Here is a 27,808-nt window from a genome sequence, read left to right as displayed (position 1 = left end):
AAAAAAAAAAAAAAAAAAAAAAAAAAAAAAAAAAAAAGAGTCTCCTGATGTAACTTTAATATGAATCTTGTTGCACAGCAATGCAGATCCAGGGTCAATAGTAATGAACAAGGCCTGGCATCCTGCTGCTACTCCCCTTGCAAATTGTGTTCCTTAGCCGGCTGCTGAACCTACAGGAAAAGGCCGGGAATAATGGTTTATATGGCCATGACCAAATTTGGTCAACGACATCACCCAGGATCTCAGGCCTGTTTGTTTATATCAACATGTAAACAAGGTGCTTTACAAACGGGAGGGGGCTTTTATAACCCCCCCTTTCAATGTTGGGGGCATGTGACTTGATATTGTTCAGAAGTGGACACATGCTCACTTCCCCTCCTTTACTGGCCAGAAAGGCTGCATGCCTGGATAAGGGTCTGGTGTAGATTAGGCGAACCCCACTCCTTTTGTTTTCTTAAAGGAACAGTACACATCGTTTACAAAAAAAAGTGTAGTATTGCTTTTTTTTTTAAATGACAAAGTTCCCCCCTAAAGCCATACCAGGCCCTCATCAATGCACGCAGCCTAGCTGGCTAAGAAAAACTGAAGGCAGTGAGTATGCCCCCCCCAAACCATATTAGACCACATGCCCTCACCATTGTGAGTGTCCTTGCAAGGCACTTTTTCCCCATGTTGATTGGGACAAGGGCCCCCCACCTGGCATCTCTGGCCCGTGAAGGTGGTGGTCTGCATATGGGATTATCAGATCATAGCTGGCTGCAGACATGGATGGCCAGGATACAAGCCAGAGGGCAGGCCAGTCAGCAGACATGGATAACCAGGAAACAAAGATTGGTCATTTTTTGTCACTTTCCCAGAATTACATTATACTTGGGCAATGTCACAAGCAGGTATAAGGCATCCTCCAAGCATGTTAAATAAAGAATTTACTTTTAATGTTCCCGTTTAAGCATTAAAAGATCCTCTCCCCATTGAACTGTATTTTTTTGTGGTTTTGGCATTGGTACATTTCCCCCATGATAGTGCCCAGCTCCCAATCAGTTTTTTTTAACAAAAGTTTGCAAATTAGCTTTGAAAAAGGCCAGAAAAAGCTTACAAGATTCAGCTACCATAGACTTTAAAAGGGTTCACTGCTATGTTTTGGGTTTGTGGATCTCCAGCTGGGTTCGGCTAACATCCAGTAAACAGAATTTTGCTCGGTTCACTTATCATTACTTAGAATTTAGCTGACATTGACCTAGATTATGGATACTGGAGAGTCTGCATTAAGAGTTCCAAACATAAGAGCATTATTCTAGAGCACCTGAATGACGGTGCTGTTTTAATTGTACACTGAAGACACTCAGAAGGTGGCTCTACCTAGTCCCTGTTCAGAATGACTTAACATATGCAAAGGGAGACAAATCAGTTCCACCAGAATTGCTTTTGTCGTACAGCGAAATTCCGATAAGCAGGCAGATACTGATGAGAAAACACAGCAAAATGTGCTTCTGCACAGTATGTCCCTTTTGCACCCATTTTTAATAGCAATTTCTTAAAATAGTTGACTTATTCTTGTTAAATCAGCCTTCACAAAAAGCCATGACCCATAGTGAAAATACAGAAAACTAATTTGTAGAAGCCTCTGTGTACGCTGTACTTTTTTGCTGTGTGTGCTTCCAAAAAGGTTGTGAGTGTCTGTCTGTCTGTCTGTCTGTCACATTCAACAGTAAATAATGTTGTGTGATGCTGCCATATCTGGTGAAACGGTTTATACTGCAAACTATCCACAAACTATGTGGCAGTGCTACTTTCCTGCAACTGTCCAGAGCCATCTCTGCCTCAATGAAGTGTAGTCATGGACACTTCCGGATTTTACCTGGAGTGTCGCAGTTGCCTTCTGTCAGATCAGTGTCACCCTCTGATAGGCTGTGGCCAATCAGAGTGGCGCTCATCTACTCTCACCTGCAACCAGTCAGAATGGCATTCTTTTCCTGACTGGCCAGAGCCCATTGTGTGACTTCTGTCCCCTGACCTTGCAGCCAGCCTGAATGGGCTCTTCTTCTGATGGGGATGCAGCCCATCGCTGGTGTTCTGCCTTGTATTATCCTGTGGCCAGTCAGAGTGGGCTCTTTCTTTCACCCAGCTTTTTTAAACTCTGGCAGATTTTAGTAATGCTGTTAACAACGGTCTGCTGAGCCCCTCGGGAGCCTTTCACCTAGCCAACCTACAACCTTCCATTGATTCCTGTGTAGTGACCTACGGCTTTGTTTCCTGGTTATCCATATTTGCTGCCTTGCCCTGACCTCTAGCTTGTATCCTAACCATCTGTTTCTGCAGCCAGCCCTGATCTCTGGACTGTTTCTACGTGCCTTCCTGACTTGAGCAGGGTAAACTAAGGGGTTGTGATCAGGAGTCAGGCCACAGCTAAGCCCAAACCTCCATAAGGCAGTCGCTGGCAATTACCAGCTGGCTCTATGTGTGGTCCCCAGGAGATCCCATATTACCTGTTCTCACATGGAACCAACTTCATGCTTTGAGGAGTTCTGACTGTACTCCATCTCATACATTCCAGTTTGATCCAGATGCAGTTTCCATGTCTTCCCATGTGATCTGATCTCGTTCCTACTCTGCTGATCCAGCTCCCTGCTTTACATAGTCCATGTTGCTTGGTCCTACTGAAAGCTAGCTTTCAGACTATACTTTTTTAGGAATGCCTTTTGCCTTTCCTTATATTGTAGCTGAGGGTCCACATCAGCAAAGTCGCTATGCTGACATTATGTCTATGAACTAAATAATGCCCTATTTTGTATTCTATTACAGGGGAGGAAAATCTTTCAAGGCTAGTTTCTAAATCAAATCAAGTCTTCACAAGTGGCTTTGTGTCATTAGTTTTCAGGTAGGCCATCATCTTTTGTTTTCCTTGGTTACTAAAGATTAACTAATGGTACGAGAACAAAACAGGCAGTTTAGGGGCAAATATGTAACAATCTAAGTAAAAGCAATTATAACAGAGGGTCTGGAACTTCTCATGATGCAGCATGAAGGTGTGCCTCACATCACAGACTATGGAGATTTCACCCAATAATAATGTTCTATTACTTGTTCATGTATGAGGCCCCACATCAATTTTCTGATATTTCAGTATCTTACAACTGCCTAAATTGCCTCAATTATTATGTTACAGTATTATGGTTTTAAAATTGTGTCGATCTTTCAGAATACTGCATCTTTCATAAAAATACCTGGAAATATATTAAAAATCAATTCTACACTTCTGTGCACAGAGAAACTGCAGAGCTAAACATTCAGAGAGAACTACTGCTCTGATGAATTTCCATTGATTATCACAGCTTCCTATCACTCTAAACTGAGGTTCCCAAGTAAACAGCCATCAAAAAGGCCAAGAAAAAAAAAATCAGGTCAACAAAGCACACTATATTGAGTAGCCATACTGCACTTAAAGGCAAACTATTGTCTTTTTTTATTTCATATATATGTGAAAGCTATAGACTTGGTAAAGTAAAGCTATACCCACTTAAAACAAATCTATGGGGGTTATTCACGAAAGAGCGGAAGAATCCAGTCGTACCTTCGGGTGATTTTTCGGCCACCGAAGCCCTTCGGTTCGGTCGAATAGAAGGGTTGCTGTACAGGCTATTCACAATAGCCCTACAGCTGCCGAAGGCGGCCGAGTGGCTCAGCCGACCCGAAGGCATATGCTTGGGCTGGACTGAGCCAAAGTGACAGCTGAAGCGTGTCAAACGGCCTGCCATTCGCCCCACAAATGACAGCTGGACGGAGCCAGTAGTGATCTCATGGCTGGCTCTGCCCAGTTGTAATGATAGATCAGCGCCACAAAATGACCTAGGGACGCTGATCTGTCATTAAACGATAACAACTGGGCGGAGCCGGCTGTGACATCAATGCTCGGTGGCATTCGGCTATACACTCACTGCTGTTCGGTCCCTATGAGAATAGAGGCGAGGGCAGCGAGTGAGCTGCCGGAGCTTCTGCCCAGATACCTAGAGTCTTACAGCATATTAACCACTTTGGATCCTTTGCAGGGCTAAAGATTAACTTCAATAAGAGTGAGCTTCTTTTACTGCCCCCTCATAAATCGTTGGACACTTCCTCCTGGCCTCCGGAATTGTTGATCAAAATTCAGCAACGTTCCGTAGTTTATTTGGGGGGCAAAGCGACTGATATCTACTCCCTAAACTATAGTCCACTAATTGAGAAAATCAGCCTACTCACACAGTGAGTCTTCAGAGACAGGGTCACACCAGAGGCAGTGGCAGGGCTCTGGACCCTGAAAGCACTCTGCAGCTAATAAACACAGCACACTAATGTTTACAATGCATAGCCCAGTGCCTGAAAGGTCACATTTTGGCTAGCCCTGCAACTGTTCAGCTCAGCGGGGTCAAGCAGCTTGTAGAATCCTAACTGAAGAAACCATAATCTTGTTTAATGAAAAAATGACTAGCAAAAAGGTAGACCAGGGGTGCCTATTAGGACGAACGCGATCTACCAGTCGTTCCCAAAGCTAAAGCTGGTAGATGGCAATCACAAGTCGGCTCGCTGTCCCTGCCTGGTAGCTGACACCTAAACCATGAGGGTGACCATATGATTCTACTTCAAAAAAACTTCCTAATCTTCATCCTGTCCACGGTCTTTTAATACAGTGAGAAATGTAAAAGTTGTTTATGTTATTCTCAAGAAAACTAACAGAGCATGCGTGTATGTATTAAACACAAAAGCACATGTTTTCCTCCTATTTTTGGTAGCATCCGAAATCTGGGCAGCCAGGGGAGACAGCCAGGGATGAGAGTGAGGAGAGGCAGCCAGGAGAGAGAGCGGGGGAAGACAGCCGGAAGAGATAGATTGTGCTGTGGGCATTTTGAGTGTATTGTTAAAACTGAACATCTGTATTCAAATTATTAGGTGTATTCAATAGGAAGATACATGCAGTAGTCGCAGTAAGCATTTAAATTTGTTTTTAAAATAAACGTTTTTTTTCCTTGGTAGATCTCATTGAGCTCGTCATTTGAAAATGAGATCTTAACACAAAAAATTGTGGGCTCCCCTGGGGTAGACGTTTCTCAGCAGATCAGGGAAAAGGCATCCATCCTCCCAGGATACGATACTATCAAAAAACGAAGGCATCCTGGAAGTAGGAGGGGTTATACCGGGTTGGCATTACTCAACATAATCCGAAATTCTGTGTCCCTCATTTAACACTAAATAAATCTTCGAACTGAAGCTGAAGTTCCACTTTAATATACAGGCCACACAGGAGGAATCATAAGGTGCCCGCACTTTTCTCCTCAGCACTCCCTGCCACGCTGAGTGATTACCCACCAGAGCCCTGTCATAACATGGTGCTTCTGGGTTTATCACACAGGTAACACTTCCTCCTGACTGCCACAATTCAGTACTGAATGGACAGCTACCAAGCTCCAGCATTGTGATGTCTACAACTTTGCTTGTCTAGATGGGGGTATGAAGAAGTCTTGTTTGAAACAAGAATATTTATGTATTGTAACAAGGACACTCCACTGAAGACCGGAGGTGCAAGTACAATGCAGTTTATTTGCTTTCAAAACGAAAGATAACACGAAATCCAACATAAATAGCCTGCTGTAGCATAACAGATAGGGGCTCACCAATCCTCGATTTGTCACGTACACTTAAGGTGTCCCAGTCTTTTAACAAGTCTCTCTCGCAGCACTGCTGCTCCGGCCTCAATCTTTAGGGCCACTGTCTGGTTCCTCCAGACAACGGCAATAACATGCCAATCCTCTCAATATGGTTCACAAACCCGCAGCTCCCTGCTGCCCTGGCCTCCACACTGACTCCGGGGTGGAGCTCTCCTGACTCACAGGTGGGGCCCTGAACACATCCCAGCACACACTTCATGAGGGATGTAAACAGGTGCACAATCAGGTGCTGGTCACCACCAAAGCATGGACCCAGGAATGGAGATTTCTTCCCACCCAGAGCTCTAAGAAATCTCCCGGCTCCAGGATCCCAACCTTGATCCAGAAAACCCAGAAAGAACTGAAAAGGCAGTTCTCTCCTGATACCAGTAATGTCTTCCTGGAGCCACTCAGCCCCTCTGGCTGAGAACCTTGGGTGACTTTGAGGCCACCTAACACCGTGGTATTGCCTCACAATGCCACAGTATATAAATAGTGGTCTGTGACCTTTTATGTGGAATTGTGAATCTTTATCCAATACTACCCAGTGTGTATGATGGTTTGTGCGCAATCGTTATATTTACATAAAAACTGCTGTTCCTTAAAAGAGAACTATGAGTTCTAGCCGACCTGTGACAATGAAACTGTCACAGGTCGGCTCAGTAGATCGGGAAGTGAGCGAACACATATCGGCGTTCGCTCATTTCTCGATTTGCAAATAAATTTGTTCCAAATCAGCCAATGCGATTTGTCTGGATTTGTTTTCTCATAGTCTCTCATAGTTGAGGTCTACCAGTGATGCCAATTACAGGCCTCTCTCATCTTTTTTAAGTGGGAGAACTTGCACAATTGGTGGCTGACTATATACTTTTTTTGCCCAACTGTATTTGCATAGGATGTTTAGGAGCATCAGTGGTGTATTGTAGAGGTGAGCTGGCATTGTTAACATAGGATGTGGCATTTAATGGTGCCTTCTATACTACTTAAGTTTACATTTGTTTACTTGTTATGTTAAGAGATATTTACTTCAAATTGCATTTGTTTATGTGGTTACTTTGGATGAAAATAATACTTATGGAAGGGGGTTTAACACCGCGGATGTCAACTGGTTAAACATGCCAAAAATTAAAGAAACAAAAGCAGAAGTATAAGCCAATATAACGTAACCTCCATCTAACCCAGTTATGTAATCAATAAAATATATCTAAATGTATTCTTATTTGGTACTGTTGTATGTCTTTTTATTAGCCTCCTGCAGTTCCAGAAGAGCAACAGAGGATGAGTACTGTAAGAAGATTACTACATTGCACAGTGAACAGGGGATTAGCCGATAGGAGGAGAGAGCACAGAGTTGACCTTATCGGTAAGTTCTCATTTCCTCACTATCCAGTCACAAGGTGGAGTGGTCCTTGACCAAACGTATTTACAGTAACTGCAGTAGTAAAAACTGAGGTAAGAACCCGGCTTTGTTAGCAGACCAGGAATTCTGCTTTAGGAATCTGAACAGAATGACATATTTTTTGGTAGGTAAGAAATTTCACAATTATGTCATTTCAACTGTGTTTTTATCCATTTGTCTGCAGTTCTACTTTAAGCAAAACATATAATTTTTCTCCTGATGAGAGTAGCAGACAATGGGTATCAGCCATATCTCATACCATCTACAGCAACAGCCTAAGATGATCAGATGGTCCAGGAATACAGGCAGATGTATCACTTGCAGCAGGAGTTTGATTGATGGGATTCTGTTAACATTCAGTGATACAACATAAGTAGCTAACATAAAAGCTCAAGAGCTTATTTATTAATGTACAGAGTATAATAAATCCATACCAAAAAAAACAGTCTCTTACAGCTCCCAGTGGTTCTATTACTGCAGATAAAGGCTTGCTTACCTATTATCAGTTACACAGCCTTAAAGTTCCCAAATGGTTGTAAAAATTTAAGAAAAAAAGTACAAGTTATAAAAGAACAAATAATAGACAGATGCTCAAATACTGGAGAATAGAGTTTACAGGCCAGATATTAGTAATTTAAAATATGGCATTAAAGGTTTCTGTGTAACAAATTGGGACAAATTTAAGAGCTTCATTTGGTGAAAGGGAATATGAAAAATATAAACTACACTATTTTATAATAGAGCAGCCCCATGTGGCTATAAAACAGCAATGATTGCTATGACTGCCTATTGGTATTTACAGAACAGCATTCTTTTTTTTTTTACATTAATACTGAAGTAATGTTGACAAACAAATCTGTCCATGGTTATTTACCCTACAGTTAAAGTAATACTGAAAAGTACAGGGGTGTTTCTATTTCAACTCAATTGAATTAGTGATTTTTAGATACATACAGAGAAAAAGATACTCATCATGCAGTAATGAACACAAAAAGATGAAAATGTGATACGATTTTTGCAACACAGCAACAAATCAGTGTAGTGGAATTCGTTCAATCTAATTATATAAGGAGATATTACAACAAGCTGCTGTAAGTATGGTCATAAGGCAAGCCACACATATTCTTTCAACAATTATAATTAAACTCCTTTCTATGTCTTAATTTGCTACAGGGAGTACTACAGTTTACACTTATAAAGCCATCGACCCCATGTTTCAAATACAACAATTTTACAGTTGTTGTTCACAGCATCAATACTGTCTGCACATCACAAATCATTTTATAGCTACAGACTTGATGTGGCTGTGTACAGCAGATTTTACAATGAAGTACATCAGATGTGTGACCCCAATTACAATAAATAATGTATCTGTGAAGCCGCCACAGTGTGCGGCAAGGCTCTATTTTTAAGGAGATTGGTCTTCAAAGTATATTGAAGTGTTGTATTGCAGCTTTCTCCTATTGTTTCCACTTTGATTGGCTTTCCCATCAACAATATTCAAAGCAGATGAAAGCCGCACTGTGGTCTTGGATATCTTTATCTTCTATTAATATGGAAATTGGAGACGTCTACCAATTCCATGACAATAAACGACAGAGAAATGAGTTTCCAAAAAGAAGAAAACCAAAGGGCCAGTTTTCTTCGAGAGAAAGTGACTGTGGATTTCTCAAGTCTATATAATCTGAGACAGATATCGGAGCCAATTTAAAGGAAAAGCAAAGCAGCCGGGTATCCTAGCCCACTGTATTTCTCTGAGAGGACTGACTTTTGAAAACTTTTTCTTCTCTATATCTGCTGAATCAGCACCTATGACTACCCTGGATGAAAATAGGCAAGTTCACCTATTCTCCTCTATTAGTTAGCACATAAAGTCTCTGATGTATCATAGCTGCTTACGTGCGTTACTGCAAGTTGTGGTAACACACGTTTTACCGCAACATAGAAGTGTGCATCCAGCCTAAATCTGGCCTTAGGCTCTGAGCTAGGAAGGTTGCAAATAACTAAACTGGTTGCTCACCCAAGTCAGACTCCCAAAATTTATTTTGTTTGTTTGTGATCTTTACAGTCATTTACAGCCAGTGGGAGGAAAGCTGCCAGTTTGTTGTGCCTGCCTTATCACAGACAGTTATGGTATGCTAAGGATGGGGAGTGACTACATACAGTTACTATTTTATTTTTTAATTCTTTTATAGGTGTATGACAGTTTAAAACAGGGCTGGACAATGTTGGCACTGCATGGTAATGTAGCAGTGGATGTGACTGTATTGACAGCCGGCTTTGTGCGAGACAGCCAGAGCTAGGTCCTGCTGGCTTGCGAGAAAGGCAAAACTTAGCTCAGTCTGTCTAGTGCAACGCTGGCTTGTTCTCACGCAGTGCTGGCTTTACCCAAAGATAGCCCCAACATTTCAGCCCCCAACTCCCTACTCACAATAGGTATATAGGGAAAACTCCATGCCTTCATTTTCCCTCCCCCTTCTGAAGCCAATATTTGTGATCTCTATTAGTAATGGGCCGAACAGGGTTCGGTTCGAATTCAAACTTTGGAACTTCCAAAAAATGTAAATTCGAACTCAATGCAAGTCTATGGGGGTAGAACTTTCAAAAACAATTGTCCCCTTTAAGAGGGCTTATATGCAAGTTATTGGCCTTAAAAAGTGTATGGGGATTCGGGTACTGCCCTGGAGGACATGAATCAGTGACAAAAAAACTTTAACAAATACAGTTCCCTGGAGAAACACCTTGTCCCCTTGCCGATGGGGACAAGGTCCTCTTCCCTACAAGCCCTGGGGTGCTGGTTGTGGGGGTGCAGGCAGGGGGCTTTTTCACATAAGGGTACCCCTTTAATAAAGGGGTACCCAGATGCGACCCCCCCTTTTTGTGAATGAGTAAGGGGTATAAAAAGTCCAGTCCAGACTTTATTTGAAAAAAGAACTCAAAGAATTTTTATTAAAATTTTATAAAAAAGTCCTTTATTAAAAAAAAAAATTTTTAAATTAATCCATCAAATGTGGCATCAAAGTGAAAATAAATCAGCACGGAAGCATTTTCTAGCTAATGTAGGTCTTAGGATTGATCTGCCTCACCTCCCAGAATTCTACCTCCTTGCTATATTACAAAGTCATAGGTAAACAGGTAAACAGGTAAACACATCAACACCAGAAAGATATTTTTACCTTTGAAAAAAAGGAAAGACCCACTAGCTTTGGACACGAAAGCCTTCATTAACCTCATCGCTGACGAATTACCCAAATACAAACAACTTTATATTAGCTGGGCATGGCCAAATAAGTTTGAAAAAATGAGCGGGGGCATTAACAATGGTTCTGACCCTGGTATAACCAACTTCAGTCAGGCTTTGTACTAAGAAGTGCTGAAAATGTGTTACTGTATTTTGATGTCTTAATAATCATAAGAATATTTGGGTTGGGTAGTAGGCAGAGACCAGTGTATAAACATAGGAGTGCATGACAAAGTCTGCACAAAAGCATGTTGTTCTAATGTTCAACATTATTGTTGACCTGGTTTGTTTTGTTAGTACTGTACTGAAAATATCCATTTAAAAAAATTAAGATTATAGAAGGCATCTTATGGTTTCTGCTCTTGGGCAGGGCTAACAGTTGGGCTCAATGCAAGAACTGCTTTGTTGTTCACTCCAAGCTATTATGAGACATTGGTTAAAAAAACAAAAATATACTTAATGTGATGCAGTGCATTCCCAACGACAATTAGGCAAACAAACCAAACAAAAATATGAGGACACCCATTCCAGGGATATACAAGACATAGTGTAATATTCTGTACAACATTGCATCATCCCTGAAGCTATAAGGTATTTTACTAAAAAGAAAATAACCTTGCACTTCTACTTTGGAATGTCCATGCATTTTACTATTTTATTACTAAATACCATATACCTAATTGTACATCCCATTACGACTTGGATTTTTAAACAGCACTGCAAAGAGTACATAAAACCCATTCATATCAGTCCTTACACCCAAATGAGCTCATATTCCAAACTTCTAACACTGTCGTACACAAGAATACTGTGTTTAACCCTATCTAAGTATAACCAGTTAGTCTCTTACTAGGTGTTTAAATTGTTGATGAAAATTGGAAGAAAACAATGCAAAAACAAGGGAAAAAGGGAACATTTGTTTTTTTTCTAAAGATTTAGCAATTTTCGTCTGGACACAGACTCCTGACTTATTGAGGGCTTGACTTTAATTATACCATTTTGCTAATCTGGGGGCTTTGTATAACCATGTAGATTTAGCTGTGTGTTTAGTGTCTTTGTACTGTTGGAAGGTGAACAGTATGCTTAAGTCTCAGGCCTCAAAAATTGTCCCATAGTTGGCTGCATAGTTGGCTGCCTTTATATATTAATTAATCCTAAACACAGGACTAGGGATGCACCGATACCGATACTAGTAGTTACACTCCAGTTACGTGAGACATTACACGCTGCCCGACTTCCTGATTGGCCAGGAAGCCGGCTCCATGCTCCCTCGTCTACAGCATGAATCTGGCTTCACGGCCAATCAGGAAGCTGGGGGCGGGAAATGACACGCCCCCCCTACCCCGGCTTCCTGATTGGCCAGGAAGCCGGCTTCATGCTCCCTCCTCACTTGGTGACGAGGAAATATTGAGCCAGTTTCCCGGCCAATCAGGAAGCCGGGCAGCCTATAATGACACCGCCCGGCTTCCCAACTAAACAGGAAGCCAGGGGGTAAGTTGTTATATGCTGCCCGGCTTCCTTACGGTATCGGTGCATCCCTATTAGTGAAAATGGAAAGCATCCCTTACAGCATGATGCTACCACCACTTGATGCTTCATTGTTGATATGGCTTTCTTAGTGTAATGAGCAGTTTTGTTAGTCTGTTACTGTCAAGGATTGTACCCATGGCAAAAGACTTCGTAGGTTTGTATCATATTTTTTGCTTATTCTAGGTTTGGATTATATTTTCTTGTTGTCTCCCTGGACCTTCCAGACTATGCAGTTGCCTGCCAATTAACATGGTTGGAAGTGAGAGGGCTCGCCTGAGACAGATGTGTGTATTTCACTCATTAAAAAAAAATGTAAAGAAAAAGTAATAACCATTTATCAAACTTTCTGTATATGCCTGATGGCACAAAAGAGTTGTTCAACATGTCAGTTTTAAGGTAAAATATGGGGGAGTACGGTAATTAGAACTTGGTTCTTTGTATGGTGCTACTGGTACTGGTAGGCATAGAGAGTCAGTGTTTTGGTTCTAAATATAGAAGAACAGCCAAGACCATTGTTCTTACGTGCGGATTTATAATTTACTTTACCTTTTATCTTGAAACTGTTATTAGGTTTTGAAGATTGTCATTACCAAAAACCTATGTGTGCTAATTAGGTAAAAGGCAGCAATCAGCCCCTTCCATCCAATTGTATGGTCTGAGTGGGTGACAACTCACTTTGATCACTAAGGTATAACAATGGAGATAACTTTCCTTACAACTTATATTTTGGATTTTTTTTGGAGGTTTTTACAGATCCCCTCTCATCTAAGAAAAATTAGTAGTGCGGGCAGACAGTTCAGTTCTTCCAATATGGGATGCCCCCCTTTAGAATTTTGCAGCCACAAGATCTGAAGGACTCTTTTGAGGGCTTGTGAGGTCATAGTTTGATTACGTTTATCTACAGCAACAAGTCTATCAGAGATTTGTTAGCATCTAGGTCAGCGGTTCTCAACCTGTGGGTCGCGACCCCGTCGGGGGTCGAATGACGATTTGCCAGGGGTCGCCCGGGAGTCTCCCGCTATTAGATAGCGGCTCCAGACCGCCCGGGAGAGAAACACTTCCTCCCGGAAAGGGTTACTCTGCTCGAGTGAGCAGAGTAAATCTTTCCCTGCGATCAGCAGAGGGGGAGCTGAAGTCCTCTTCTAGTGATTGACAGCAGCAGAGGGTGGGTGCAATAGCTAGTTTGCTATTGGCTATTGCAAAGTGAAATAGCCAATAGGAATCTAGCTATGCATTCCTATGGTGGTTTTTTGTTTTATTCTGACGGCGTACGCCAGTGGTTCTCAACCTGTGGGTCGCTGTGTGATTTCTGCTGTGCTAGGTGAGAGTCCTCCTCAGCCCTCTCCTAGCGCAGCAGTGTCAGTTCTCCCGCCACACCGCCAGATGTCGCTGCAGCAGTCGCGTCATCCCTAAATTTTACCGTTGGGGGTCACCACAACTTGGCAAATGTTACCAAGGGGTCCCACAGTGCTGAAAAAATGTAGCACTGTGGGAAACACAGTCCCCAAGAGTGGATTAATAGAGGGAAGGTGACACTATAGAGAGCTGATGACCACCACATACATGTAAGCTGTATCGAACATGTAATTAACATATAGCTTATATAAAGATAAAAATATAAAATAATAAAACGATGTGTATAGCAACATATATATATATATATATATGTAAAAAACCGGTACCAACGAGAAAGTATATAAAAAGCGGGTACCAAAGAGAAGGTAAAACCAATGTAAAAATTATTTGTATATAAAAGTGCAGTAGTATGAGGACCTCCAAGTATGGAAAGGCTGGACACTGAATGTGACTGTATGGATAATGACATATGGAAAAGGTTTCACGCCCTACCTGTCTTGAAGGACACATGTGGTATAGGAGGACTGTCGGGACCACAAGAGATGGGGAGTGTACATGACAATTAGTTATGAAAGACATAATCGTGGATCCACACTGAAAAGTTACAGGGACGACACCAACTCTAGGCCCTCATTTAGACTACTAGGGTGTAAGCTGTTTCAGAGAGTAAATCAAGAAGGCTTCTCTCTGACATAATTTTGTCAAAGATAACCGCACATAGGAACCGTTCAGGTAATGTCCACTAGCCTGCCATCGATCTATTACTCCATGGCTTTTATTCATTCATGTTTGTGAGTACCTTTTTATTGTCATGACCATTTGAATAAAATTTATCTGCACCAGGAAAGGCGCCCTCCTTTGTGCTTACTTTCCAGATTTCACAGCTCCCCCGGCTGTTTTGGGGCAGCATCCCGCAGCATGCCCAAGATTATACCCCATTGAGGAGTGATTGCCCGTGGCGCTTTATTGCTTTGACTTTTTCTCAAAAGAATGCTACATGCCTGAGTACTGTAATGGAACCTTGTTTACTATGCATTGTAAGTGACTAAAAGAAGTCAGGAGTATACACTGCCAACTATATAAAGTGTCCAACCTCTCCTGCAAGACAGAACTACTTTCTGAATGATTTGGTCGTCCAGATTTGTATTTCTTATTTCACTCTCCTCCATACACAACGCAATTTCAACTTCTGCATCAAAAACAATTGTTTCAGACAACCAAACCATTCAAGTGCGGCCAGTTTACATCAATACACACAAAAGCACATAGGGGTCAGTCAATGTTTTCTTTTCAATGTGCATCTGTCAGAAAATCAAATTATTTCCTTGGCTGATGGTGATGAGTTAGAGATAAGAACAGAAAACTGTCAAAAAGGTGTCAAGAGAAGCATTTTTTTGGTGCCCCTTGTATGTCATTGTGCTCCTTGTATCGCTGTTATAGAAAGATAAGAAGTATGTGTGTTATTTCACTAGAACCTCTCTGTTGTATGGTGGTTTTGGTGCTTACTCCGTCCATGTATATGATTACAAGAAACCGCTCCGTTATTGCAGCAAAGGTGCTTGCTAACCTCTCAGCAGGGAGATGCTGATCACTGATTACCTCTGCTTTACAATGGCGGCCTCACACTTTCCTTCCAGCTCAGCCCCAAGAAGTAATTCCTAACACTGAAAATGATTACTCTGCAGAATATTAAACCTACAACAGCTGCCAGGGGACTACTGTACCGAACAAACAAAGTGAGAGCCTCCTAGCACACGGTTTTTATTGCTAGGTATTGTAATGCTGGAATTAAAGAGCTGTTATGGCTGGTCAGAGTCTTGGGGCCTAAAAAACACATTGGCTTTTACCGTGTCAAGATGCAGATGAAGCTTAATCTTTTCATGCAATTCGAAATGGGATCGGACACAGAACAATGATTAGATTTGGAAAGGGCTCAGTATACACACTGTTGAACTGGAATTTGCCTCTTGCTGCATAAAGGAACAAGCGAGACTGTTGTATGTGTACAAAGTAATCACTGATTTCTTGTATCAAATGTCTAGGATTTTTAGAATCATAGGAAATAAAAACTATATTTTTACAAGTTCTCGCCACATAAAGCACGAAATATCATTGCCATTTTTTCCAAACCAATATCATGGTCTTAATTTACTATATATGTTTTGGATTGTAAGCTCTCACGGGCAGGGCCCTCCTTACCATCTTGTCTTGAATTGTACAGTATTGTAATGTCTTCCTTATATTGTAAAGCGCTGCGCAAACTGTTGGCGCTATATAAATCCCGTATAATAATAATAATAATATGAAACAAATTCCCCCAGAAAAATGCACATCAACTCCAAATGTTCATCCAAATCTAAATACGGGTACTGTACAACTAAACATACACAATGAGCAAGTCATCACAAATACCAGTCATGTAAACCTTTCATATGTTCATATGCAGAAGCTAGTACAACATTCCGACAGTAATGAAATAACTGTTTATGCAGCTCTTTAATGCTTACCATGCTTCTGTATTCAGATGTGGAAGTGCTCATATATCATGAGGATAGACAGCAGTGTGTCAGAAACAAGTAAATGTTTTGACTTATTGGATTTTTTTCAATAAGGCAACACAGCAATGTTGACATGCAAAGTGCAGAAAAAAACCACAAACAGACCTGTTTACTGAACAAGACCAGCTCAAATAGAATTTCGTATGGATTACTGCACTTGTCCCTTTGTACAGTTTTATTATAGGAGAGGTCTAATCATCTATATATAAAAAAAATCTCATTTGAACTGCTTGATACGCAAAAGATTGAAAGACACCAACTCCTGCATGATTTAGGTTTTCATGCTCCCAAAACGGGTCCCCTCCATTTGGCTTGTGCTTCTTTAGTATAGTGGTAGCTTGTACATGAGAGGTCATAAACTATGGCAAAATCCCAAAAAACAACCACAACGAAAATTAGCCATAGGCGACGCTTTAAACACTTTTACTGCTCATCAGTTTAATGTTATCAGTAATGAATGGCCCTAAAATGATTGATCTCACTAACTCTGTGTTATTGCTCTATGTAACATGTGCAGCACAATAGGCGCAATAGTCATTTTTGCACGTAGGCGCACATGAACCATGTTTGCGTGGGTATGTGGAGGGCGGTGGACTTAACAAAAAAAAATTGTGTTTTTTTTTTTTAAATGTATGCTTCTTTAATTTTTTTAATTACTTTTTTTTGTACACTTTTTGTACACTTAACTTTATTGCCATCAAATTATAGCGAATTTACATGACAGCTCTTCTTTATGGAGACATCAGGGGTCTCCAAGACCCCTAATGTCACCTAGGGACCCCCAGAGAAGCTGATGAAGCAGAGATCTGCTTCACCAGCTTCTCCTCAGCTTCTGTAGCTGGGAGTGACAGCTGAATGCGGAAGTGATGTAATAGGAGATCAGAGGGAGATTGTGAACCCGAACTCCCTTTTGATCTCCTGTGACAGAGCAGCCGTGCCGGGCACAGCGGATTTCAGGGACCGGCAACGGCAGTGACAGCTGGGGGGGGGGGGTCTAAAGCTGCACCTACTACAAGTGAGAGAAGCCCGATTGCTTAACTGTAAAAAGCCATCGCTGGCTGTTTACATTTTTGACAGTTTCCCCACTCATGTGCACGCTAAGCGCCGCGCACGAGTGGGTGGAGGGGAAGAACGTCTTAAGACGTCCTCCTGCTCCTATAAGGCTCCCGTCTAGCCGTTTACTTACGGTGGCTAAATGCAAAATCATATAAACAATTTAAATTTGCAATTAAAATGTTTAGAATGTACTCTATATTTTTAAGGGAGTTCGTGTACTGAACTCCCTTTGATCTCCTGTCACAGAGCCGTGCCGGTCCCGGCCGCATCGGGCACAGCGGATCTCGGGACCGGCAAGGGCAGTGACAGCTTGTGACAGCTATATGTGCACATATACATTATTTAGAAAGTATAAATTAGCACCGTCTTTAAATACTCTTTAAAAGAAGCCTTAATGTGCTGGACATGAAAAATGAACAATTGATAAATGTTTTGATTACTTTCTCTATATGTTGGTTTTCTGCGCAATTTGTCCTCATTCTTAAAGCAGAACTTTAGCACACACAAAAAAAATAAGGATTTTTATACTTACCGTAAAATCTTTTCTTTTGGTGGTTTGGACACAAAGCAAAAAAGTGTGTCCGGACCACCAATTGTCATGCTTCGGTTTTGTACCTTCTGGGTAGTGAGGGGTCTTGACGAGGCAGTGTGGCTCTATTCTGCAGAAAACGTGCAACTACCGTAAGACCTCTGTTTTTAACCTTCGTAGTTAAACAGTGTTTTTTTGCAGGCTGGCTGGTGAGTATGCTGGGAAATTGTTTGCTGTCTAGTTTTTTCACAGCCGCAGTATTTGCTGGATAGCATTATCAGTATTGAAAATTGGTTTTAGTTGTTGCCTGTAATTTCTCTTTAAAGGAGAACTATGGGGTCAGGGCTTTGCCACATAGTTCTCCTTAGGGTAATGGGAGGACACAAACTAGCGCCCTCCCGTCACCCTAAGCTCAGTATACCGCGAGCTGCAGCTCGCGGTATACTGAGACGCCGCAGCGGATCCCAACATCGATGTCGAGATCCGCCCAGCTGCGTGAGTGACAGCTGGCTCTGCCTATCTAGAGGCAGAGCCAGCTGTACCCGCCCCCTCCCCCGTCCCTTCCGCCAGTCAGCGCTGGCGGCTCGGAGCGGGGAATCCAGCCCCTCCCCTGTCACGGCAGAGAGCCGTGACAGGATCGAGAAGTGAGCGAACGCCGGTATGTGTTCGCTCACCTCCCGATCTACTGAGCCGACCTGTGACAGTCTCATTGTCACAGGTCGGCTAGAACTATGAGGTCAGTGAAAAGAACTCACCTCATAGTTCTCCTTTAAGTTGCACAAGTGGAAAAAAATGGGAAATATTTAAAACATAAACACAATTTGAAGTACCTCATTTGCAGCTAGCCGGTAGCTTATAAACCTGGCGGTTTTAGTTAATGTGAGAAAACCATGTAGATTTGCTTATATACACACAATAATGGGAAGTGTGTTGTTTGCACATTAGATGAAGAAGTGTAAATGGATTTACACGTAGATACACTTTTTCCACCTTTAAAACATACAACTAGCTTTCCCTTTTAACTACTTTAAACAGCTTTAGCAATGTCACAAGCTCAATTCACACAGACCCAGCAAGTCACAATGTTTCACTCTGCATGCAAAATACTATTATTATCTTGGAAACCATTAAAATGTGATATAAGAGGCATATAAAAAGGGCAAAGCCATATAATTACAGACAATGAAAACTACCACTGTCGTGCATTATCCATCCTTACATTAACCACAGAGTCTATACAACAAACCCCACTCATACAAAGAACACTCAGTATTTTCTCTTAAACACGTAAGAGAAGTCATATACTAAAAAACATGAGAAATAATGGACATCGTACAGTTCTATATACAAGATGTGATCTACAATTCATTTGCAGGATTCACACAAGGTAAAATCCGGGTTAGAACCTGTCAATTTTATTACTTCTAAGAAGTCACAGTCATCTAGGCGTTTCTCATGATCTTAAAGAATTATGATTTTTAACAATTTTTCATTTATAATCAATCCACCCAAAACTGACATTTCTAGGGCTGTAAGTTAGCGGTCATAGTGTGATACTCTGCTGCAATTTCTTGAAGGTATAATTAAACTCTCAGGTTTTTTGCATATATCTACTGCTAGCAAGTGGTAGATATATGCAAAAACATCTTTTTAAAAAAGTTACCAAAAAAGGTAATTACTTACCTGTGTCTCCGCCGCTCGCTCCCGTCTGAAGATCTGGAGCTTCTCGAGCGGCCGAGCAGGATGATGGGCGGGCACATGCGCAGTAGTGATCTTCGTCGGGGAGAAGAGGAGAGACACAGTGGAGGTGAATGCATGCACCCAGGAGCATGCACGTCGGACAGGCACCGTGGGACACAGAAGACACAGCAGTCTGGGCTGGATCAGAGACCGGCACCAGCGCTAGAGGGACTCCTGCATGCAAGTGGAAGGAAGATGATCGGATCAAGAGGCATCATTTAAGGTAAGTCCTTAAAGCAGCGTGGGGAGGAAAACACTATGGCATCTCAAGCTACTGGCTGTCACTGGCGGCTGTGAGGAGAAATGCGCTGCTATTCAGATCACTGACAATCTGTCAGGGATTTGTGCAGTGATAGCCAGCTGCAGAGGAGGAGGCTGGGCCCAGCAAAAGAGGAGGTGGGACCCAGCAATTGAGGAGGCGGGGCCCAGTGACGCAGGAGGCTGGGCCCGTCAGCAACCGTGGAGGAGAAGAAGGCGGACAGCGGATGGGGGCTGACAGATAAGAGGTGTACATGCCCACTATGGTGGGCTCTGCAGGGTCACTCTCTAAGTTCGGCTGTTTGGGTTATCAGGTGGGTGTAACTAGAAATCACAGGGCCCCATACAAAATTTTGCTAGTTGTGCTAGTTCTAGTTACGCCCCTGACAGGCATAGAACTGTCTCCTTCAAAACTGGAACATAGATTGAGGTTCGATCTGCACGGGGCATCATGCATGGGAACATGAATCTACAGATTGCAGGCGCGAAGGGGTTACATCAAGAAAAAGCTTCCAACGTACCACAGAATTTTTCTTTAATAGCAATAATACAACAACAAGCACGTTCCACCTCCAGTCCACCTGTTACATGCTATGCCTGTTCAGTGTGTCAGGCAGACTTACATTAGCTATCTTTTTCTAGTCACTTTTCAATAACTGTCTTAGCAAAATTCCATTAGGTTTAATACAAATACATAAAAAATATACATTTGTATCATCTACTTCTCAAATTAAAGTGATTGGAAGAAAAACATATTTACAAAGGATTCTCTATCCCTTACAAAGAATTAGCCAACAACACACCTCTGATTTATATAGCTGGCTCTTTCCTGTAAATCCAAAAAATCTACCAAGTCGAGAGGACATGGTCCTGAACTTTTGCCATGTACAGAAGAAGATAAACAAGCTGACGACATATGCTGTTGATATAAATGAATGCAGCTGAACTGTTTTGCAGCAAGCTTTTCACAAAATGACTGTCTTGCACTCTCTCCCATCCATATATCCATCTGCCATTTCCCCTCACAAAGCAGGATCAGAGACATATGGTTTCCTGCATTACTATCGTTTAAATATCATTTGAATCTGTTCGCTCTCATTGCAATATTTTTTGCCCGGCGCCCGGAACTACATGTCCCCGGCGTCGGGCGATACGAATTCCACACCCCTGATTTTGCCTCAAGTACACCACATTGCATTCCAGCCCTGAGAACAGAAAATGCAATAATGGTTTTACTCCATTATAGTAACAGCACCTAATGAGTTCATTGATGACCAACCCCCTGATAAAAGGAATGTATAGTGGTTTTGTAGCTCCTTTTTTTTTTTTTCTTTATCATGGCCAGGACTAAAAAATTATTGTAAAAATTTTTTTCACTCAGGTAAACATCACATTTGCATTTGGATATTATGTTATCTTCTATCCAGCCAGCAGGTGGAGCTCTGTGCTCCTTTCCTTGTTTTCTTCTGTCTCCTTACCTACTGCCATTGAAAGGTCTGGTGTTTATAGGGCACAATAGCTCAAGATGATGCACACACAAAAATAAAGTCAGAGCAGTTATTCATTACTGTTTCTCTTGCGTATCAAAGGTCTCTATTAAAAGGTTTAAAGAGACCCTGTCACTAACATAAAAAATGCAGATAAAAGTAAAACAAAGTTTAAATGCTTTCTTGCAGTGTTTTTGTTTTCCATAAAAAAAATTTCAGAGTGTAAACTTGCTAGAAAATTGACTACTCCAGGAAGAATCAATTCCCTAACTCTGCCCCCTACCTTATTGCATATCATAGCTTTCTCCTCTTCTGGCAGTATCTTCATACTCTCTATGCTGACCCAGCAACACCTCCCCTCCCTTCCCTACACAATCTTTTATGAAGCTGGTGGGAGAGGGGTGAAGGGGAATACTATACAGTGTCACTTGAGTGACAGCTCTGAGACTACTGGGAGTGCCAACATCACATCCAAGATGAAGATGATCATGAGCAATCTCAGGGCCTTTTAAGGACTAATGACAGAGCCTCAAAGTTGGACAAAAGTTAGCCCCACATCTCTCCAAACTCAAGGATACCCAAAGTATCATTTGTCAGGTTTCAAACAAAGATTGTACAAAATATTCTAATAATAATGAAAAAAAAAAAAGATATAAAACCTCAGCTTAAAAAGGTTAGACATGTGTAAAAAAATAAAATTAAATTCATCCAAAATCATTATAGTTTCCCTTTAAACAAATACACAAATTGCTAACAGGCCTAAACTACAAATTCAATGAGAGCAATGATACCTTGCATCATTTTAAAATAAAAATATTAGGGCTGCAACTAACGATTATTTGGCCAATTATTTTTTAGATTAATTGGATAAAAAAAAAAAAAGAAAAGTCTTTTATTTAAAATACTCAAATGGAGTGTTACATACAAAGTCTACTTCAAAATAAAAACTGAATGCACATTTTTTGCAATCGCACTGCAATGGCATTGTAGTACCGCGCGTTGCAGTGCGAGCGATCACACTGCGGGTGGTAAGCACGTTTGGGGCGCCATTAAAATAAATTGCGCCACAAAGCATATCCCGCTGCAGAATTTATGAGGCCAAAACGAAAAATTATTTTTCCCACCTTTTTTATTTATTTTTTTTAATAACTGTATATATTATATTATAAATTTTTATTAGTTTCATGGACTTAAAATAATCTGAATTGTACATTGTAAATTGGACAAAAATTACAATTGTTTATATATATATGTATAAAAATCCCAGTCATCAGTTTAGAGTTAGCCATGAGCATTGGCCCAAGGGTTGTTGCTTTCACTCTGGCAAATGCAGTGATACCTGACATGTGCAGCGCAATCGTCGTTTTTATACGTAGGTGCACCCGACTTTTTCTGTTAGTATGCGCGCGTTCACGGGGCCAAGGGACTTTACATTTTTTGGTGGGCATTTTTACATTTGATTTTATATAAAAGTGATACTAAACTCAGGAGTTAAATCTTAAAAATACATTCAGGGATCTTAACTATTAACAAAAATGTATCTTATTTGTGATGGATTACAATCTCAATACAAATAAGTAACCTAAACCTGAGATTGTAGTCCATCAAGAGAGCGTGCTTGGAGCAGTGGCTACTTTACAACACACACAGGGAGCATGGGGAACAAAAGTAGCCACCCTCCAGAAGGAAGGACAGTGTCAGCACCAATTCAGAGATGATTTGAGGATCTACAGCCGAGTGATACACAAGTAAGATACATTTTTGTTAATAGTTAAGGTACTTAAATGTATTTGTAAGATTTAGCTCCAGAATTTAGTGTCATTTTAACTTTATTTTTTAATTTTAATTTTTGTAAACATTTTTTTACTTCATTGCTATCATATGGGGGGGGGGGGGCTCACAAGCCCCCTATGTAATAGCACATTGGAGGTGACAGATTCTCTTTAAGGTGACACTAGGGGTCTATCAAACCGCTAGTGTCATCTTTCCACTTCAGTGTCCTTAACCGTGGACCCTTAGTGCTGCAAGGCAGAAGTGCTAACCGCTACGCCGCCATGGCAGGTGTTTCACACAACCATTTCATACTCAAAGTGTAGGGAAGGAGAATTTAACAGATGACAGTACACATCACAGGTAGATGTATCAGTAACTATGCATTAGGTTTTATATCAGTGATACTGGTATTTAGAAATGTTACAAGTTACACATTAATGTTTTACCTTCGAGCACTTAGCCAGGACCTCTTCTTTGAACTTCAAGAACCTCTCCTGAATCTCTGGCTGATTGAGAGCAAATGACAGGAAGTGGGTGAAAGGCTGCTTCTTCCGGAACGTCTCTTCTAACAATTCAATGCGTGTCCGTGCAGAAATGACGCCATTGTGATGTTGTCCTGTAATTACTGAAATAAAATGTTCCTAAGCTGTAAGCACAGAAAAAAACCCAATGCAATGCAATTCAGGCTGTAGCATCTTAGTTCATCTACCTTCTTTGAATATGCTTACTACCCTACTGGCCACAGTTAGTTTAATTGTGGTTCAACACATTTCTGGGTGTTTTTTTTTTTTTAAGTTTTGAGATTAGCAAATATACAGGTCACTTGTATAACTAACATTGCATTGGTGCAAACACTTTGGAAGCTTGTGTTCAACAGTATTGAAAACCTTAGCAACAGAACATGTAAAGCAAAAGGTGAGTTTGTGTTGTACGGGCAAGTTGCTCAGGGATGTGAAAGACAAAGAAAGGTTAGAGTACCATGACACACATTAGAGGGGTTAAAGAGAAGAAGGCTAAACGACAGATTGAGGAAGTGGGTTTGGGATCTAAACGAATAGGAAAGAACCAAAGGAGGGGGCTAGGGAAGGAAGGGCGAGAACCAGTGATACCTTTCTATCCGTTTACATCGGTTGGTAAAAAGGACAGATTCAGATAATCAGGGAGTAGTCAGATATATTTTTCTTATATTCAGATATATTCCCTTACTTAGCTGCACTAGCTTTGTCTGAACTTGATACCTTCCACTCAACTCCAACCTAAAGTTTGATTACTTTTGGATACATTGGAAACATTTTAGGACCTTTGTTTTTAAATGCAGTCTGTACCCAAACAAAGAAAGTATAAAAAGTTAACAGAAGTTCTAACCCTTCCTTGCTTAATCCATAATACAATTTTTTATTAGTTGGAGTTGAGCTTTCAACTCAAGTTTCGGGGGGTTGAGATGACAACTGGCATGTCAGTTGTCAGACCTTAAATTCTGCACTTCCCCTAACTTTGCGTGCATGACCATGTGAAATAGCAGACCCCGTAGTTATGAGAAATAAAGATAGCTACAGGGCTCTGTGATTTATCTTATGCCCCCAGCAGTTGGAAGACAAGATGCAAGTCCAGGCAACCATCATTGTATACAAGAGAGATAAAGAAAAGCGGGGCTTTAAAAGTGTCCAATCCATACAGAACGTCCATCAAACATACATGGTTTTGTATAAACGTATATTTAATACATAAAGACTTGGTTACAATTAAAATGTCATTGACATGATACAATGTTACATTGAAATCAAGCTACCTCCTTTTGGTGCCCATACATGTGTACATATATATATAATTCATTAATATAACATGGACTCCTTGAGTCCTGATTTCTGTAATAGTTGTATGATCCACTGTGGGCCCAATCTCCGACGCGTTTCGCAACTGTATGTGCTTCCTCAGGGAGGTTGGAGGTATTCTAGGACATTACATCAAAATAGGTTTAAGTATAATGATCACAGATACCAAATTCTTAATGAGAATAATAAAAAATAAAATAACAATACAAAACCCACTTCATGTTCACAAAGATGGCTGGATCTTTGGTCACACATGCTGTCTCGCAATCACCAAACAGGTGAACAGGTGGGAGGTAACCGGGGATAAACAGGACTGAGAACATGAAAATGAAATAAGAGATCATACGTTCCAGGTTTACCAAAGAATTTGTTCAGAGATAGATTTGTGCAAAAGTATGCAGAGATATAAACTATCTATGTTAATAGAGGCAGTTGACAGTCCGTAAATACTGACAGAGGACAACAGGATCCCATAAAGATAACAATAAATCTGACTCTAAATATAGGGCATAACTATTACTAAATAATAGCTTCAGGTAAAAATACTCAGAGCCTCGAGGAGCACCTCCAAAACGGTTGCTTCCCACCCAAATCAGTTTAATTCCAATAATCTAAATAGCGATCCAAATGTTCATCTTGGTCAGTAGTAGAAACGGGCAGTAAATATAGTTGGAACTAGTTTTTACCTATTGCAGAAAATCCCATCGTCTGTGTTGTTCAGGATCAGCAGTCTATAAAATGGCTCCATGATGAGCCACTTTTAAACTGTCTCGCAATCACCAAACAGGTGAATAGGTGGGAGGTAAGAGGTGGGAGGTAACCGGGGATAGACAGGACTGGGAACATGAGGATGAAAATGAAAACAGGAGGTCATAAATTCCAGTTTTTCCAAAGAATTTGTTCAGAGGTAGATTTGTGCAAAAATATGCAAAGATATAAACTATCTATGTTAATAGAGGCAGTTGACGGTCCGTAAATACTGACAGAGGACAGAAGGATCCCATTAAGATAACAATAAATCTGACTCTAAATATACGGCATAACTATTACTAAATAATTGCTTCAGGTAAATATACTCAGAGCCTCGAGGAGCACCTCCAAAACGGTTGCTTCCCACCCAAATCAGTTTAATTCCAATAATCTAAATAGCGATCCAAATGTTCATCTTGATCAGTAGTAGAAACGGGCAGTAAATATAGTTGGAACTAGTTTTTAGGCAACCATCATACTTCAGGGTGAACTCAAACCCCTGCCACTCAAGCTGGAGTCTCATACAAAAGTAAGTAAGCTAAAAGGAAGGGCAAATAGAAATCTTTGATAAGCAGGAGTACAAAATTATAATTTAAAGTGTATATAAACCAAAAATGTATGTATATTGTGGTATTGTGTGGCAATCCCACTGTGAAATTTGGTGTTATAATCACCCAGGATTCCAAACCAAAGGGGCTTAGAGGTTTCAAGAAGCAAGGGTTTTTTCAGGGAAAGAGCTGGCTTTTCTGGACTCTGTTGGGATCCTGGAACCGGGAGGGTTTAAAGTGATTCAGGAGGGAATAAATCTCCAGTCCTGGGTCCGGGGTTTAGCAGTGACCAGCACCCAATGATTGAACCGGTGTGCACAACCCTTAAGGAAAGGTTGCTGGCTAGGAGAATTAGCTCCTGCCCAGAAGTCAAAGTGGAGTCAGGTTGTGTGTGTGCTGGAGGCACATGAAGACAGCCAGGGAGGCTGGGAGAACTGGTGAGGCTGGGAGAGTCGGGAGCCAGTACAAGACAGCACTACAAAGAGGACTGGTGGGTCAGAGTTATTAATGTTAAGCGTGGAAGCCAGGAGGCTATAGTTATGTTGTGTTGCAAGCAGTGCATGAATGATGTACTGAACAACCCCTGTAAGAGTATCCACGGTGGATGTGTGAACTTTAGTTTGAATAAAAGTGGGCTACCAGGCCCTTAAAAAGAAGATATTGCAAGTGGACTGCATTCTTAAAGTGCTTGCCATATGTGCTAATGTCCCCAAACATCACACTATACTGCAGCTTACCAGTCCATAGATGTGGTGGATGCATTTTTAGCAAGTACAACAAATACCTGTTGATCTTCCCAGAAATGCAGTGTCCTTGTCACTTCCTGTGAGATGAAAACAAAGCAAAATCTCTCTTTTGTAAACTAACAGTCCCACCAATCCACCATGTAATGGAGATGAATAAAGGCAGACATGTTTGAAATCCAGCCTGTATAATAACCATGGCTCCTTACATAGATACATTGGAGAAGTGAGTGTAGACACACAGCGACAGGAAGCGTGTGTGTTATTTGCAGCATTACCAGGTGAAAATAAAAGGGAAATAGCTTGAAAAAAGAAACTAAAGCAGCCACTACATCTATGGACTCGCAAGCTGCAATATATAAAAGTTTTGATTTTTGGTTTAGATACGGTTTAAGCATGAATATTCAATACTTTTGAAGTAATACAGTTGTTTTCTTTAAGGCTACAGCTGTACAGGCAACATTAATCTTTCACTACTGAAAGATTTAACCACTTGCTGACAATGGTCTTATTAGACGCACATGGATTTCAATGTGCTGGAAACAAAATGACTGCCAGCAAGTGGTTATAATTCCCAGCAGCAAGAGAATAAAATTGTCTGTATAGTCCTCGTCTTAGAGTGGTAGCTACACAGGTTTATTAACTCATAGTGATGTTTTCTAGACCAAAGGTAAAACGGCAACAAACAAATAAAATGTAAATTCGTTTTCAACAGCACACGACTTCTGAAATCATTTCCATCATTTTAATCGTTGCCATACAATTTTCTGCTACAGCTTCTCAAATGCCATTTAAATAGGCAAGGCAGGACATTTGAATTTTACTTCATATATGTTTACATGTGCAGCTTTATATACTTTATTTATAGATTCATTTGTGGCATAACTTTGCATCCCTAACAGGGGCGTAACTAGAACTCACAGGGCCCCATAGCCAAATTTTATATGGGGCCCCCCAAACCGCCCCAACACCCTCCTCCGCAACCTACCCCCAGAACATGTTCCCGTGCCTGCGCCGTCTTTGTAGTTATGCCACTGGTCAGAGGGCACAGTGCTGGGTATAGTCAGAGGGTACAGTGCTGGGTATAGTCAGAGGGTAGAGTGCTGGGCATAGTCAGGGGGCACAGTGCTGGGTATAGTCAGGGGGTACAGTGGGGGGTATGGTCAGAGGGCACAGTGCTGGGTATAGTCAGGGGGTACAGTGAGGGGTATGGTCAGGGATTACAGTGAGGGGTATAGTCAGCGGGTATAGTGAGGGGTATAGTCAGAGGGCACAGTGCTGGGTATAGTCAGGGGGTACAGTGAGGGGTATAGTCAGCGGGTATAGTGAG

General features: G+C 41.2%; 1 protein-coding gene across 1 annotated transcript in view; it reads right to left on the bottom strand.

Moving 5' to 3' along the window:
* Nucleotides 1–27,808, bottom strand: part of ASCC1 (activating signal cointegrator 1 complex subunit 1) — a 146,073-nt gene that overhangs the window by 101,879 nt on the left and 16,386 nt on the right. Inside the window, exon 4 of the mRNA XM_018562915.1 lies at nucleotides 23,052–23,230. Within this exon, the coding sequence (XP_018418417.1) occupies nucleotides 23,052–23,230 (179 nt within the window). The remainder of the gene's footprint in view (nucleotides 1–23,051; nucleotides 23,231–27,808) is intronic.

This window comes from Nanorana parkeri, unplaced genomic scaffold, assembly GCF_000935625.1.
Source record: "Nanorana parkeri isolate BGI_ZX_2015 unplaced genomic scaffold, ASM93562v1 scaffold612, whole genome shotgun sequence".
Taxonomy (NCBI): domain Eukaryota; kingdom Metazoa; phylum Chordata; class Amphibia; order Anura; family Dicroglossidae; genus Nanorana; species Nanorana parkeri.
The sequence above is the reverse complement of the archived record's forward strand: the minus strand, read 5'-3'. Positions and strand labels throughout refer to the sequence as shown.